This window comes from Thalia democratica, unplaced genomic scaffold, assembly GCF_965202585.1.
Source record: "Thalia democratica unplaced genomic scaffold, ktThaDemo2.hap1.1 HAP1_SCAFFOLD_611, whole genome shotgun sequence".
In the NCBI taxonomy this organism is placed as follows: domain Eukaryota; kingdom Metazoa; phylum Chordata; class Thaliacea; order Salpida; family Salpidae; genus Thalia; species Thalia democratica.
Genome location: NW_028139625.1, coordinates 37,012 through 55,804, shown reverse-complemented (window position 1 = coordinate 55,804; position 18,793 = coordinate 37,012). Strand labels below are relative to the sequence as shown.

General features: G+C 23.4%; 1 protein-coding gene across 1 annotated transcript; it reads left to right on the top strand.

Moving 5' to 3' along the window:
- The first annotated feature begins 17,783 nt into the window (after window positions 1-17,783).
- LOC145846769 (kelch-like protein 36) lies at window positions 17,784-18,590 on the top strand. The gene has a single exon (XM_082953384.1). The coding sequence runs from the start codon at window positions 17,784-17,786 to the stop codon at window positions 18,588-18,590; it is 807 nt and encodes a 268-aa protein (XP_082809510.1).
- Window positions 18,591-18,793: the final 203 nt, after the last annotated feature.

Below are 18,793 nucleotides of genomic sequence, written 5' to 3'. Positions count from 1 at the left end.
ATTTTTTTAGAAAAAAAAAAGCGTAGATTGATAGTCTAACTTATTTACTTACAATGCTTAATATTTTTATAAATGAAGTAAAAAGTAAATAAAAGTTTAATTGATTAATTATTTTTAACATATTTATATTCATGTGTTTTTACAATTTTGTACAAAAAATATTTTTTCATAATCCATTTAATTTTTTGTTAATTTGATTTTTCAAATGTCGTTTAATCTTCTTTGTTGGGACAAATTTGGCTCTTTGGAGGCTTATATTAGTAAGAAAGAGAAAAAGTAAATGTGAAATCAATTCGTCAAAAGGCGATATTTAATAAATCAAATGTCAAGAGACGATTTTTTTTATTCATTCCAAGAGGGCACATGTAAAAATGAGTTCGGAAAACCCTAATTGGGTCGAAAAGATATAAAAAAAGTATAAGACTATGACTTGACGGCATTGTTTTGTAAAGGCTCGATCACTCTTAGCTAGACTATAATGTATAAAATTATAATATTGTAAACAATAATAATTATGGTTGTACATTAATATTGGATTATAAAAATTATTAAAATCATACAATTTAGTTTCTAGGCAATGTTTGTATGTGACGTCATTAAGATATTTACAACTTTATTTAATTTTTAACAAAAAATAATTATAAATCGATTTTTCTTTTTTTTCAAATTCTGAAACTTAAGGTATAAAAACCAATAAAGTGTAAGTATACTGTGTAGGTGTCAAAATACTAGAACTGACATTTTGCACGAAGACTATTTTGCGCGAAGACAATTTTCCAGCGAGTAAATGTTTATAATTCTAGTAGTTAATTTTTTATTCTTTTATTATTTTCTTAACAAATCACTATTAGTCCTAAACCATACCCTTGATTGGTAATTTTTTTTTACTCACATTTACCCTTAATTTACCCTTTGGTAATTTTTAATTTTTCTTGTTGTTATTATTTTTTTTTCTTTTTTACGAATACCCTTACCGTTAGTGACTTTTTTTTGTTAATTTTTATCTAATTTTATTACTAATTTTTTTCTTATACAAATACCCTAGGCCTTACCATAGGTTGATAATTTTTTATCTTAATTTTGTTTTTTACTTTTATTAATTCTTAATTTAATTAATAAAAGATCTATCACTCATAATTGACCCCGTATCTAAGTATACTGTCTGTGCTCATAAAAAATTATTTAACTATTTTCAATTGGTTAGCATTTACAAATAACAGTCAGTGAAGTTTTATTGTTTTATTTACTATATACGTTCTAAACTTTGGGCTGGCAGGCATCTGGTACTTGTGGGCTGAACTTCTAGTTTTAATTTATGTTTAAAATTTTATTTGAATTAACGATGATTTGAAATTTTAAATGCGAATACAAGACTTACTATAGATTAATTGAATTTTACTGTTAGACGAAATTAAAACTTTGAATCATTTTAAATTCAAAACAATAAAAACTTAATGAAACAACAGAAATTTTTCAAAGATTTGACTTTAAAACAACGTTATATATTCTATAGTCCAAATTTCCCAGTATAAACAAAAATATATATCACAGTATTTTATTCGAACAAAACAAGTTCATTCGAATCTAATGACAATAATTTAAAAAGTATTCAAACATTGTAAACTGTCGTAGTTTTTACACATACATATTTTGTGTTCATGGAAATTTAGTTGGATGATAATAGAAATATTAAAACAGTCTTATAATAGTCTACGAAAGCTAGATAAACAAAGTGTTTTTTCCCTTATAAGGCAAAACTTTATCTCTTATCTATAACATAAAACCTTGTTTTATAAAAGCTTTAATAATTATAAACTAGTCACAAATGTAGTTGTTTTTGTGATTTAGTAGCCGTTAGTTGCTAGGTAAATATAAAATATAAAAGTTTTATGTACAAAAATAAGATTTACCTCTACTTAATCTATTAGGTATAAATTAACAGAACCACGTATCATTAAAAAAAACATTTAAGTGTAGCATTTATCTTTTAGCTTTACAGAATACTACCACATCAAAGGATTTTATTTTGCGTCTTTGTTTTTTTGTGTAAATTTGCTGATGGTTTACCAAGTTATGAACTTGTGTAACTGCAAGAATAAATAATTTCAAATCAAAAACTGGTAAATATATATTTAAAACTATGCAAAAAAAAAAAGCTTTTTAAGTTGCCCATATTGTTAAAAAAATATTTTAGTAATACTTCTGAAGGAATAATATCTATGATAATGAAAAAAGCAACTCAATTCCTATTCAAGTACAAAAATTTTATAAAAAAAAAATTCATAAATTAAATTAATTTAAATAGTTTAGCTTTATTCCTGATATGATTTAAATCTTGTATGTTTATACTTTGTTGTAATATCCTTTTAACATCTTAACTTATCTATATACTTAATAATGTAATCTTCTGCATTTAGTTTTTACCAAGTTCTTATCTAAACAATATTTATTCCACATTTTTATTTAAACTTAATATGACGTATTTATTATCTAGCTCTTGTACATGTTATAATTATATTTTATAACTTAACTAAAACAGCAGTAGTTGATTAATGTGCTTTTAAAAATAAATTTCTAATTAATAAAACTATGCAATAAGCTTGTCGACATTTTTATTAAAGTATATGTATTTCCTGTATAAAACTCAAAGGGATTTAAAGATAAAAAAACTTGAAGATGATAAAGTTAAACATAAACAACTTCTTGACAAGTTGAAATATATATAACATTTGTCAAAATTATTAAGTAGTATTTACTAACTGTTGTTTTCACTTGCATATTTCTTAAATAGTTGCTTTTTAACTGTAACATTATTTAACTTTGTTTTTAATGTGTCTTGTTCTATTTTAGTTTCTGATTTTAGAGTAATTTCATCTCTAGCAAAATGTCTATGATGCATGAAAAGACTAACTCGATTCCTTTTCAAGTACAAAGGTTTTGTATGAAACAGATATTGCAACCAAGAAGGCTTTAGTATTTTAGTTTGTGGAGGAAAAGACAGAAACGAAGATATGACAAACGAAGTTTTAGAGTTGAAAATACCTAGTTTTAAAGTGAATAAATTTTCTTCAATGATAAAACCATTTATTTTTCTGTTTAGCTACTATCAAATCTGATATACTAGCTATTGGTAATAATAAAAAATTAAAAGAGTTTTTAGATGGACCATATCTATTTCTAGAAATTTATTCTGCAAAAACTAAAACTTGGACTCATAAGTATGTCAAAAATGATAAAAAGCTACATAGTATGTTTATTTGTAATAGTTCATTTATGAGTAAGTTGTATTTCATTGGTGGTTGGAACAGTAATTTGTGCTACAGTTACGATACTAATAAATTACATGGAACAAAATAACTAGTTTAAATACAGCAAGAGGTAGTGCTAAATGTATAGTTTTTGAAGGTAAAATTGTTGTCACTGGAGGACATAACTATGATCAAGGAGAATTGAAATCAGTAGAGGCATATGACTATCATGAAGACAAATGGACTTATTTACCTGATATGATTGAAGAAAGAAGTGATCATGCTGCAGTTAGTATGGGTAATAAAATGTTTGTTATTGGTGGAGCATATACTATAAATTGTGAAGTATTTGATAGTTATTCAAGAAATTTTACAAATATTTGTTCAGAAATTTATCCTGATGAAGAAAAATGTTTGTTTGATGCATTTAGCATTGGTAAGAATATTGTGGTTTTTAAACCTTGAAATACTATTTAAGCGAAACAATAGTTTACTTATACGATGTTGATAAAGCAAAATGGCTAATGTTCAGTGTGATTTTACTATAACATATGCTTAGATCAGATTATGTTAAGTACTACACTTTACTTTAAGTGACTATAGGAATGCGTATTTAACAATAAAAAGGATAGTAAGTATTAATTTATTTTGTATGTTGTTTTTGTTTTATTTAAAATTTTTGTTAAATACACTTTGTTACATTTATATTCATTAAACAATTATTTTATTAATAACTTTGTTAGAACTTTTGTTAAAATATAGCGTTTATAACGAAACATTTTTATTTTAATGTTCAAAGATTGTTATTAAATAACTAACAATCTTGTAATATAGTATATATTTATGTTAATCTTAAGTTATTTCTAATGATTGTACAAATTATTGTATGATGTAAGTATGTAGTGAAGTTTCTCATCACATTATTTTTTCAGAGATATTAAAAGGATGTTTATTTTTTTAAGTGCAACATAACCCAAATGTAAGTAAGTAAAAGTTTATAAAGCAAATGTTAACTTTTAAAAATAGATAAATCTATTTAATATTACGAACTAATTAAATATATGTTATCAAAAAAGGTAAATTATCAAAAAATGTTTTGATTTTGATACTGTATAGCATTTTTTAAAAGTTCTAAGTTTAATGCTATGATTTCTAATTCAATTTGAGTCTATTTTAACTCTTTATTATCATTTATTATCAAAAATGCTCTTTATTAAAAACTTGTAGTGATTTATTCAAAAATTTAAATCGTAAGTTCTCAAAATTTGTAAAAACAGTAAAAATTTAGGTTAAATATCGGTTTTAAATTTTTCAGATATAGCTTATATTTCAAAATTTTCATAGACTTAATGATGTTTTGCATCAAACTAAACAATTTTTTGCAAGTTTAGAATCATAACTTATTAAATTCAATAAAGTGTAATGTAGGTAAACTATCGATGCTCATGAAGAAGTTATTTAGAATTTACATTTGTCTGAAATTTCACCAACAACAGTTTGCAATGATATTAAACATAAGCTTTAAACTATGACTGACGTGCAGTTTGCTGTTTAAACATGTAACATTAGAAAAAATTATCATATTTGACTTTAATTTTTTATTCTACTGAATTTAGAGAATTTTAGCAACTGTTTGGTTTACTTAACTTAACATAGGGGCATGCATTTCATAAGCTGTGAGATATGTTTATATGCTTTTAGTTTAAATTAATGTATAAACTCATATAGTAACTATAAACTCAGACTAGTAAGGATTTTTTTAAATACCCATTTTAGGTTAGGAATTTATTTTCTGAGATTGAGCCTGGTTTTGATATTTGATTAACAACCCTTTTTACCTAAAACTAATGTTTAAATTGTGTGTTTGTATAACTTTAATATTTCAGGTAATCAACAAGTTTGCCACACAATCAGAATTATCCTGGACACTTCAAAATTTTGAAAATCTTTTATATTTTCTAAGGTATGAGTCTAAATTGATCTTTTAAAAAACTATAACTATAGCAATAATTTAAAAAAGTTTACTTTTAAAGTACAAACAGTCTAAAGTCTAAAAAGAATAAAATCTACTAACTTTTCAAAAAAAAATTAAAAGAAACTTGTCTTCTTTTTATATATTTTACTATACGGTTACAAGTTTATTGTCCATATGATTGAACAAGGCATCAAAACCTAGACCACTAAAACTGAAAGACACATAAAGAAAAAATTAATACAAGTAGTTTATTTATTAAAACAAAGATAAAAACATAATTTGATATAAAATTCATACGTTAACATATAAATAAAATTTTAACCCACAAACTTAAGCTTATTTACGCTTTGATGTAGAACGATCAACGTCAAACAATTGAATGCATTAACTAACAACAAAAGTAAAAACCTTACGCTCCAAGGACATTAACAATAGACTGGCCAGATGAGTAATCATTAAATCTATTAAAAAAGGACTTATTATTAATAGAGTATATGTGCTGCTATTAAATGGAACTATAAACTAAGCTAAATATTAAAATTAAATTAACGGTTGATAAAAGTACTTATTTACTTTTACTAACACAACATAATTCTGATTAAATATTTTTAACTTTAATCGAAATTCTTTAAAAGTTTTGCAAGAAGCAAATTCATTTGTGAGTTTGTTCCATACTTCAACTGACCGATAAAAAAAGAATTCTGCCAAGCCTCATTATTGAAATGTTGCAGCGGTTAAAGACTAATATGGTATATTTTATTTGAACATTAGTTCAAACTTCCAAATGTTACTATTTATTGGCTTATCATGATCATGCAACATTGAAGAAATGAAGTAATCCTAGTTTAAATCATGAACAATGCGCTATGTTATTGCTCTTTTATTCTCACACCGAATAAAAAAAAAAAAGAAAATAAACATCAAGTAAAATCTGAAATACCTTTTCACTTCATAAATTAAATAATTTTAATTTTAATTTAACAATTGTTTAAAATTAAAATACATTTAAAAAGTTATTTTAACAACTATATAATTTTAATTGAAAAATTAATCAGATTTTACTTTTATTTCAGTTTATTTTTTAATTTAGTGCGATAATAAAAAGAGCAACAAAAGAGCGCATTTTTAATGATTTGAACTTGGATTATTTTCATTTCTATCCAGTTTATGTTTCTGCTTAAAAATTAACGAGATTCAGACCATTTTTATTTAGGGTATTCAAAATTGTTTTTATTTAGAATTAGAAACTTTAGTTTATTTTAGTTAATCATCTAGTTTATTTTTATTAAGATAATAAATATTAATTAATGAATTGGGGTACGTAATTATATTGTTATTCGTAAAACTTCAAATAAAAACTGTTTTCAAGAACTTTGTTTAAGCACTGAGGAGGTTTTTGACCGAAACTTAGCTTGTAAAATAAATTTTTGCAAGAATGAATTCATAAAAACTTTACATTAAAATATCATTAAAAAAACTACCATACTTTATTCATTCAAAACAACTTGCTTTAAAAGCGAATATAATTTAAGTTGACAAAAAAAATATTTTGTATTTTATATTAAATATTTTATAAAAAATATTTTAAAAAATAAAGATGCCTGCCTGCAAAAGTGACGCCGTGCAAAAGTGTCCCTTTATGCTAAAGTTTCGCTCGTGCAAAAGAGTCGCCGCGTGCAAAAGTGTCCCCTCGTGCAAAAGTGACGCTCGTGCAAAAGTGTCCCTTCGTGCAAAAGTGACACTGGTGCAAAAGTGACCCGTTCCCGTACATAGATATCTAGAATTACTTAAACATATATTTTATTCTTCCTTGACATTCTTCTTGTCTGTGAAAATTATATGTGTTATCAATTGTATATTTTTGATTTATTTTTGCATGACATTTTAATCTGAACGTATATGTTTTAGTTATCTATTGATTCTCCAAATAAATACGTTTAACAAAGTTTTTTTTTTTCATTTTTCTCTCTTTACACCTTGAGTTTTATAGATTCTTATAAAAAGAGTATTATTTTTCTCTTGTACTAAACCGAATTTTCAATTTTTGGAACATTGATGGTTTTTATGTGAGTTATTTGTGAATTTACAAAACTCTAAACCTAACATCATTTTAATTTAACTTAATACTTTTAGGTTTCAATTCTATTTACAAGCTTCCTTTCTTTTACCGATTAATTTAAAACTATAATGCAATAAGTTTTCATTTTATTCTATTAATAAAGTTAAATTAGTTTAAATTTCAAATAAATATAATTTTATTTATTTCTAACATATTTGTGTACAATATAAAAACACTGTTAAATATATTTAATAAAACTACTTGCAATTCTTTTAATCAATTTAAATTTAATATAGTTTTCACAAATTTGTAACTTAACTTATTTATTGAATATATATCATAATATACTATCGATCAGCTCTTTTGTCGAAAAAAAAAACACATTATAAAGTTCATATAAGGCAAAATTACAATTTTTACGTTTATCATACTCTTTGGTTCAAACTTTACAGGGCTATATTGAACACATGTATATAAGTTAATAATTTAAGTTAAAAATATAAGTTTAAATAGGTTTAAATTAAGTAAAAAATAGAGTACTCTTAAAAAAAAACTTTTATAAAGTGTAAGTTACTATATATTACATAGTTTTTTATTATCTATAAGTTATTTTGTTTATTATTATACTTTATAAACAAAATAATAAGAATATAAGTTAAGTTAAGCTAAAAGAACTTTGAAACTAGATATGAAAAAAAGGTAGGTTTTAATACAGCTTTAACAAAATGTAGTAGAATTTACTAAACTTTTACTGTTATTGCTACACAGGTTTTCCTATAGTTTGTTACGATTAGGAGTAATACTTCGCAAAACTTGAATAAAACCTGTTTTTAGTAAAATCACACTGAACGCTTAACCATTTTTCTTTTTAAACATCGTATAAGTAAATGTATGTTTTTTCGAAGCTTCCTTGAAAATTTTGGAACACTACAATATTATTTCCGATGTCTAATGCAAAAAAATTGCATAATGGTTTAAGAGAATTTTTAATTTCTGAAAATGTTTGTGAACTTTCTCGAACAACTGTTAAATTTTTCACAACTTGTAGTATATTTTCAACCGATAACATACATTTTTTGACCCATACTAACTGCAGCATGATTACATCTTACTTTAATCATATCAAGTAAATAAATCCATTTGTTTTCATGATAATCATATATTTCTACTGATTTCAATTCTCCATGATCATTGTTACAACCACCAGTATCAACAATTTTCCTTGAAAACCTGAACAAGCCGTAAAACCTTTTTCAACAAACAAATTTGCTAATTTATTTCATACATTACTATTGATATCATAAGTAGAACACGAACTAAGATATTTATTATTGTTTTGATTAAATCTTCCAATTAAATACAGTTTATTCATGAATGAAGTGTTACAATAACAAATCCTTTCTTTTATTTTCACATATTGATGAGTCCAAGTTTTGTTTTTTTTAGAATATATTTCAACATATTCAACTACCTCATCAAAAATGTTACTTGATTTTGCTTTATTACTAACAGCAAGTATATCAGATTTGATATTAACTAAACGTAAATAATAATGTGATTCTGCCATTGAAGGAAATTTATTAACTTTAAAACTAGGTATTTCTAATTCTAAAACTTCGTTTGTAAATTTTTCATTTTTGTCTTCTCCTCCACAAGCCAAAATACTGAAGCCTTCTTGGTTACAATATCTGTTTTCATACAAAACTTTCGGTACTTGAAAAGGAACAGACTTGCTTTTTTCATGCATCATAGACATTTTGCAGGGATAAAATTAGTGTAAAAAGAAGAAACTACAATTAAATAAAACACATTTTAAACCAAATCATATAATAGATGAGTAAAAATTGTAAATTTCAACTAAATGTTTATTATAGAAATATACAAAGTTTAAAATGACAATTTAGTAAGTAATATTTATATATAGACTTAAAATAATAACTGGCTTTGATATATGACTTAATTTAGGTAAAAAAGTTTTTTGTTTATGTTTAAATAGTTTTTTTTTCTATTAATATTGTTTTAGATGCGAAAAACAAAACTTAAAAAAATAGTGTTATTTATCTAAGAAAACAATTAAAGTTAACATTTTAAAAATATAATACTGATTAAAAATGTTGAGTAAATAATATGACTAAATATTAGTTATAAACCACTTATAATTTGTCAGCTTTAAAAATCGAAATGTATAGTCTATCACAAATATTAGATTCTGAATATTAAAAAGTTTGAAAGAATTTAAATAAGTAGAAGCGTTAAAAAATAGTTGAGTAGTTTAAAATGTTCTAGTAAGTTTATAGTAGTTTATAGTTCATTCTATAGTTATAATATAGTTTAGTTTACTAACATGTTGTAGGATATTCCAAAATTTGATAAATTTTTATTAAATTTAACTAAAAAAACCTCACATTTTGTCATTTAATATCTAAATTATTTAAACCCATCCAATTATGACTTATATTTTATTACTTACAAGTAACAAGTTAAAAATTTCCTTTAACACTTTATTTCACAACACAGCAAACATTTATAAGATTACAATTTATTTATAAGTAGTTTAACAGACAGTTAAGATGCAGTAACCTTCTAAATAGGTACACATTTTGAACACTGTGCAAAAGAGCGTACCAAACTGGCAAGACGTACCTCGGAAATTGTTGTCTTTGTTTACCTACATTAAGCCTAATGCAAAGAATTTAAAAGCTACTAAAATCTAAAAATAACTATTTTTTTGAATACTTTAAAAAACAACTAATATTTCGAATACTTTTACTTAAAAAAAACATATTTTTGAAAATTTATATAAAGAAATTTTGAGTATTTAGATGGAAATATGTAGTTATTGATATTTATAGTCAGTCCACACAGATATTATATCTATCAGTTTCGTTGCAGGTTTGAATTACTTAGTACATATAACTGTTTACTTATTAAAAAAAGGTTGATGAACATTTAATCAAGCTTTTATAACATCTTGTTTATTGGAGATAAAAGTTTAATTTTATGAAAATATATTTTGTTCCATTTATCAATTTATCTAAAAATCTTAAAATCTACACATTTATGTTAATTTTAAACAAACTTTAAATAATGAAGTTGACTTTTCCTCTTTTAATAGACAACTTTGTCTTAATGTGAAACTAAAGCTACTTGAGATTCTAACTGTTTTTTGAAAACTTTAAAAATTTGAAAATCAGAATTCTTAACAACCGGTTACTATGGAGTTGACAAAAACAATTTTCGATTGCTTATTAAATTTAAAACTTTTTCAAACCTTAATTGTTTTTCAAAATTATACTTTTAAACTTATAACTTATAATTTGGGTTTTGGTGAGTTCAATTTAATTTAGTAACAAAACTTTTATTTTGTTAAATGAAAATCAAAAGTTTTAGTTTAATTACTTCTTACATTTAATACTTACTTATAATTTCTATATTATAAATCTAAATCTAAGAGTTAGTGAAAAGTATTTAGTAAAAAACGAAATGTTTGTTTTTACCTCAGGTTAACGAATATGCCATACATACTCCAAGAAATTAATATTACAAACGAATAATTTTAAAACATTAAGGCTCATTTAGCCACAAAAATACTTGAAAATACAATTCATCAATTTAATTTTAATATAAGCTAAAACTTATACAAAAACTAAACAAAGTAAGTTTGTTGGTACCGTCACCAGACTTGTCATAACTTGTTTTTGACTTAATTGAAGCTGTTTAAACGAGAGTGTCGCTAAGCACGCGCTGTAGTAAACAAAAGAAAAAAAAATTAAAAAGTGAGAGAATAAGCTAAATAAGAAGTTTATAATGCACTTTAATGCATTTCTCAACTATATTTTTCCTTTTTTTATGACTTTAAAATGTTTAAATAACTTTTTCTGTATTAAACATTTCTCTAATATTATTTGTGATTGCTTTTAATAGATCAAAATTTGTTAATTTCAATAATAAAATGTACTTAACAATAATTGAAACATTAAAAATGATATATTTTTATGGATTGAAAAATATATTTTTTGTCAATAAAGTTAGCATTTTCATTTTAAAGATGCTTGCTTAAATTGAATAATAACTTATTGGATTTTATTTAAATTTCTAAATTAATTTGATTCTACTAAGCGCAATTGTTAATAATTTTTGACCAACCTTAAACTAAAATTTATTATTATTATGTAAGACAATTTTAAAAGGTGCTTATATTGATATATTTCTACAAAACAGTTTGTTTTAAAAAGAATAAATAAGTGACATTATAATGTAACTATTTTATGTTATATGTAATAGAAGTTTTTTTAAACAAATTAAAACTATAGTTTTATAAACTAACATATATAGGGTTAATGTTTACAATTAAAATACATTCATATCTATGAACTTAAAACCATGTATTTTTTCATCTTTTTTATTGTAGCTTAATAAACACTGTACAAACTAAAAATGTTTTAAATAAAATAAAACTGTAATATTCACTCACATTTAAACTTACAAAAAATTAAGTTTTTAATAAATAAAACAAAAGCATTGAAAACTTTTCAAAGAAACAACATATAGTAAAAACAGAAAATTTTAACAAAATTAATCTATGACTTTTGATTAAAAAATTGTTCTGTATGATTATGATTAAAAAAAAATCTAAAACATACTTACTTTTTGTTAATATTTTTAATTTGAAGTGTTAATTTTTAACTTTGTTAAGGTAAAACTAAAAATCATTCTTAAACAATATCTAAAACGTTAACACTTAAAACAGCTTTGACAAAAAAAAAGATGAAAATTTAATATATATATATTATTATTATTATACTAAATATATAGCTTTTTTAAGTGTATTGTAGTAACACTGATCTACTTAATAATGTGTTAAATTTAATAATATTGATTTGCACTTTTAACAGTTTTTGTTTTGTTGGTTGAAAAAGCTTGAAGTCTGCCACTGACAATTTTCTTAAACATTATGGTTTCAGTCTTTAAGAGGCTAGTCTTTCCATCCTCTTTCATAATAATTTAATTGTAAGGATAGTTTCAGAAACAGTTTTAATTCATATTGTTTGAAAATAGAAAGTATATTGGCAACTGTAGTTTAAATGTGTAAAAATATATGTTTAAAATGTTTGTTTAAATTTATATATAGACTATACAATTCTAGTTTTATAAACAAGTTTCTTAAATTAAAAGTAGTCAACGTTTTGCATTGTTGGTTTTATTCTAAAAATCTACAAGATCAAGCTGTTGATTAAGCAGTGGTGCACTAAAAATGACTTGAAGTTTCTTAAACATTTTTTAACATATTGCAGTAGATAAGTTCTCAAAGCATTTACTACTTATTAAAACCTGTTTTACAGATTCACTGATTATTATAAGTCAAATTAAAATTAAAAATGTAGAACAGTAAATAATTTGAATGAAACATATCATGTAGATAGTTAGGTATTAATATTTTGACAATAAAAACTTTGCAAATTACTAACATAATAACATTAATAAAGTTATACTTTGTTACATTATTTCAAATATTGCTAAAATATATAAAAATTAAATTTAAATACACTAATTTAACGGAAAAAAAAACTTTCAAACTCAAACACAGGTTCAAAATATGTCATATAGTTTTTAAACAATAGCTTTTTAGATTTATAATTATCTAAATAATTTCAACTAAAGATACCTATAAAAGACCAAAGTACTATTATAATATGTTATATATACAAAGTATAACCATTACAACTTTTTTAAAAACAATTGAGTCCAAAGCACAAAATAAATTTCTAAATTCTACCTAAACTTGCTAGTCAACAACATTTGTGGTTTAACAAGTCTAAATTATATTATTTCGAAACAAATTTAGCTTATATCACATTTAATATTTAGTACATGAACTAAGCCAAAGATAAAGAGTGGTAAGTAATGTCATCTCATAACCATAGAAAATAAACTAGAAATATAGTTTTTTTTTCTTTTTTTTTTTCAAAAGTTTGCATAGTTTTTATAGTTTGCAATTATAAATTTACATTCCAAAAAAATATGATATAAATTATTTTTTATTAAAATTATTAGAACACTCAATGAACTATTTGAGCAATAGGGGAGTGTGAAGGGTCAGGTTTTTATTAACAACTTTGATCTAAGTTTGTATAATTTTAAGTTTGTAAAATAGATCTCAGTTTTAACTTTTTTTAGAAAATAAAAACATTTTTGAGATTTGGTTGATCAATTTGAGTATAATAGGTTGCTTATAAAAGAAGAAGACTATAAATATAGTTTTTCACTTAGACCTATACCTTTCCTTAATTTTTAAGCAATCTTTGCCTGAAAAAACAAATCTTAAAGTATTAAAAATACATATACAGTAACCTCTCGCTTATATACGCACATTGTGTCCACAGAAAAAGTGCGTAAAGATATGAGAGATCGTAAAGAAACGAGAGGTACCAAATATACTCACTATAATGGCTGTTTTTTAATATTGCTTCTAGTTAAAAGCAAACTGGGCACTTTCCCACTTTTAATTATTTGTTTACTTAATTTATAAATATAAAAACAACAAGTAAAACTGTACATATATTAAAAAAAGGATTTGAATTTCTATAAAATAATAATACGAGTTGAAATATTTTTACTATTTTAATAATAAGTAGAAATTATCTTAATTTATATGTGACATTTATATTCTTTCTACTTAGCAAATTCAATTTATAGTTAAGCATTTCTTAACAATTATAAAATGGTATTATATTATATTCAAAAATAATATATAGGACAAGACTGCTGTATTATTTCTTTGTGTTTTAAACTCTGATTATTCTATTATACTTTTATTATTAAACACAGTCATGTTTATTTCAGAATTTTAATTTAATCTCTTATGGTTAACAAAATTTCTGATATACTGAGGTTTAACTAAATGTTTATCATTTAGTCAAGGAACATAAATTTACAAAGTCTTAAGATATAGAGAGGTGTGTTAGCATTCAAAAACATATTTTAATTCAAAAATATACATTAAACCTAATTTGTGCAATATTAAAAAAAATGAAAGTTTTTATTTTCTGAATTTTATAGAATTCTGAAATGCGTAACTAAACGAGATTGCGTAACGTCACGAGTGCGTAAAGATCCGAGAGGTTACTGTATTTAAAGTTTCAATAAGACACTTATTTTTAATTATATGAAAAAAAATATTTAGACTTATTTTTAATCATACAAGGATCAGTTTAAAATAAAATTTAGGTCATAAGCTATAAAAATTGATTGAAGATAGGTTTTTAGTGATAACTTTATTTGACATTTTAGTGTGCCCTTTCTACATGATTTTACAGTACTCTTTGACTTTAACAGCCAAAGTCTCTTTAATTAAAAAAGATCTATTTTCAGTAAACAACTACTTTTACCAGCATCAATAAAATATGTTTAACTCAACCATCCTTGACTCTTTCTATTTTTTTACATATTTTACATAATAATCTAACTACACTTTTTTTTTATTACCTTAGGTATGTGGTAATTTCAAAATACTATGAAAAGATATGACTTAACAACTTATCTAATAAACTAAATTTATCATACTATGTTTATTATAAATAGACTAAAACCCTTATTTTTTTTAAACTTTAAAACCAAAATGACAACTACATAATTTAACTAACTAAAAAATAACAAAAAATTTAAAAAATACTTGTAGTTAATAAGCATATTTAAAAATAATCATAAACTTTGACTTGAGTATAGAAGTAGAATTTGAGTTACTATAACACCATTTTACATTTCAATACTAATTATTAAAATTATATATGATTTAAAGCAAAATTCAATCAAATTTTTAATTAAAAGATAAAACAGCAAAACAAGTTCTGAACATAATTTAATTTGCAAAATTAAACCATAACTATACATTAGACTTAAACTACACCACACCATTTTTTAAGCATTTTCTAAAATCTAAATGTTTTGTTCATTCTTTAGTAAAGATAACTTAACCATTTTTTATTTATCTTCAAAAACCTCAATAATAAAAAACTTACATGGTTGTTTTGATTCATTATCTCCTTTTTACTTTAATTATTGTTTGATTTAATATCCAAGTGAATTTCATTCATTATATTTTTAAAATTGGGTTTTTCCCTACGAGAGACATTCATTTACTGTAAAAAACGAATTGTAAACTATTCGTTTGACAAGTCTGACCGTCACTATTTTGTTTATACTTTTATTACTTAACTTTTTTTTTTGAAAATTGGAAATTTGTTTGTAGATTAATAACGGTTTGAAGTTCTATGAAAAGTTTGTTTCTTTACTTTACTAATTATTTACAATACTTAAAGTTACTAGCTAATGCTTTGGTACTAGATTATTTAAAGTAAAAAAACTTTAGAAGCGCACGAAAAGTTTTTACTTTTTATCAATACGAAATTAAATTTATAATTAAAATAAAATTATTATACTAAAAAAACATAAGTTCTGTTTATAAAATTCTCACTGCGAGTTACTGTTTTGTTTAAGTTTAGATTTGTATCAACTTTTTTGTTAGCTTTAATACTTTGAAACTTGTTTACTATAGCTTTCAAATATGAAAATTAAAATTTATAAGACTTACTTAATGATCATGGTATAGTTGTTTGTTTTAATACACAAGTGTAAATACTCGGCGCTTAAAAAAAACAATAGTACACCTGAGTTCTACGGTTTTAAAAAATTACAGATTACTTAATAATTAAAATTGCTCTTACTATCAAAGCTTAACTGCAGTTTACAAGGGAAGCAGAAGCTTTGTGAGGAAGTTTGTGAAACAGGAAAAGCATAATTTTTGAAAACTCAGTTATGTATGACTCGATAACTGAAAGTTCTGTGGTACACCTTAGATCAAATGTCCTTAGAACAAACTTTTGAGTTTTTTAATAAACAGTTAACCAGCATCTTCAAGGTAAAGAAATAAAACTTAAAAAAATTTGCTTCTATAACTAATGGTCTTTTAGAAAATACTTAGGTAAGCGAAAATACAATATCTTTCCGCATAGTTTTAAAAGAATAACTTAGTTTTATGATATAAATTATTTAACTTTGCAGTCATTCAGGTCCATAATTATTAAATATGTGCAACAAAAGAAAAAAATGCAAAGTATGTATTTGATGAATTGAATTCTAGTAAAGCTATAATTAGGTCTAACAAATTTGCTAACATTTATAAGCTGTTACAAAACTAATTTTAACACTAATTTAATTTAAAATATATATATATCACTTAAAAAGTTTTTATAAGACTATAGCTTGAATATCTAATTAGTTTTAGTGTAGTATAAAAATGTTTTATTTAAACAACAAAACAAATAGAATCGTTCGTGAAATAAAGTTTGATTTTCAAATAATTAATAAATATTGAAATTGTACGAAATTGCATTACCTACTTTTAGTTAAACATAATTTTGGTTAGTTGTAACTTTTTTACTTAATCTAAAAAAAATCATTACTACTTTGACTGGTAAATATTTGGTATTTAAAGAAATATATATTTAAGGTATGTTTCATCATTAGCAAACAAAATACTTTAGCTTTTATTTGTAGGTAGTTATAGTTTGAATGTCTATTAAAATACTCATAAATAAGTTTCGAGCATGTAAATCATTGCTGTATTTTTATAAAATAATGTTTAACTTAACTTTTAACTGTTTACTTGTACCAAAAAATATTATAACTTAGTGCGTTTAAAGGATTAAGTTATAAAATGTGACATACTTTATTTAGAATTAATAGAAACTCTATAGAGTACTGAAATATGACTTTAATAAATATAAAGTAACAACTATCATCTTTAGCTTGTTTTAAAATGATGGGCTTATTGATCAAAACACTGTTTACTTTTTAAGACTTAGAGAAAAACACTATTTTAAAGTTAATACGAGGTTTTAAACTAATCAACAGAAGTTTTTTTAATATATCAAGTTATCAAAACTAAATTATTTGTACTTAATAACATCATCTAATACATTAGTTTGTTTAACGTTTTTACCTAAATACTTACACGCTTTTTAAATATTTTTTTAATGTCTGTCACAGTCTGTTTATTTTAATTTTAGTGCTTACAAACTATGAGTAACTTAAGTTTATATTTTAGTTAAACTAATTTATGACTTAGTATTTTCAATTGGTACTTTGCTGTTAATACATTTCCTTGTATTGTTTTGTAAAATAAACAGTATTTTTATATAGTATCTAAATTTTATTGGAGCTTAAATTAAACATAATGAGATAATTTAAAGCTTTTAAGGTTTAGATAAAAATTTTTACTCAATTTAATTAAAATATATAAAGCACCTGCTATTTAGAATCGATATATATAGTTTTAAATACAGTATTAAGATTTTTGAAATAGGTATTGTTTTACAATGATTTTTTTAGAACTTATTTTGTTATAACTAACACATCTTATAATTTTCTTTATAATTTGTTTTGTTTAATTTTAGTTTTTTTTTATATTAGCTTTACCCTATCTCACACAAAAAAAATTATGATGCATGAAAAAAACAATTCAATTCCTTTTCAAGTACCAAAAGTTTTGTATGTAAACAGATATTGCAACCAAGAAGGCTTCAGTGTTTTGATTTGTGGAGGTGAAGACAAAAATAAGAAAGTTACAAACGAAGTTTTAGAATTGGAAATACCTAGTCTTAAAGTGAATAAATTTCCTTCAACGGTAAAACCGCATTACTGCTTAAATTTAGTTAATATCAAGTCTGATATAATTGGTGTTGGTAATTGTGTAGAATTAGGTGAAAGTTTAAATAAGTCATGTCTATTTCTTGAAATTTATTCTAATAGAAATAAAACATGGACCTATCAGTATAAAAGAACTGAAAAAAAATGTTGCTATTATGTTGGTTCATTCATGGGTAAGTTGTATTTGGTAGGAGGACATATCGAAAACAGTATTAAAAGTCTTAGTTCATGTTATACCTATGATAAAAATTGTAATACATGGAACAAAATAGAAGATTTAAATGTAGCAAGAGATTCGGCTACTTATACAGTTTTAGAAGGTAAAATTGTTGTTACTGAAGGTAAAAATAATTGGTGTCCATTGAAATCAGTAGTAGCATATGATTATTATGAAAACAAATGGAGTTTTTTACCTGATATGATTGAAGAAAGATTTTATCATGCTGCAGTTAGTATGGGTAACAAAATGTTTGTTATTGGTGGAGAATATACTACAAGTTGTGAAGTATTTGATAGTTGTTCCAGAAAATTCACAAAAATAAGTTCAAAAATTTTATCTGTTTCAGGGAATTGGTACTTTGATGCGTTTAGTATTGGTTAAAATATTTTAGTATTTCAAAATTTTAGAGAACCTCTCATAGAAACAGTTGTTTACTTGTATGATGTTGAAAAAGAAAAATGGTCAAACGTTCAGTGTGATTTTACTAAAAACATGTTTGAATCATGTTATGTAAAGTACTACACCTAACTGTTAGAAATTATAGAAACGCATGTATAACATAACCAATATAGTTTATGAAGTCT

Excerpts from the sequence above, each read along its gene's own strand:
- LOC145846769 (XM_082953384.1), top strand. The coding sequence starts at position 17,784 with ATGCATGAAAAAAACAATTCAATTCCTTTTCAAGTACCAAAAGTTTTG.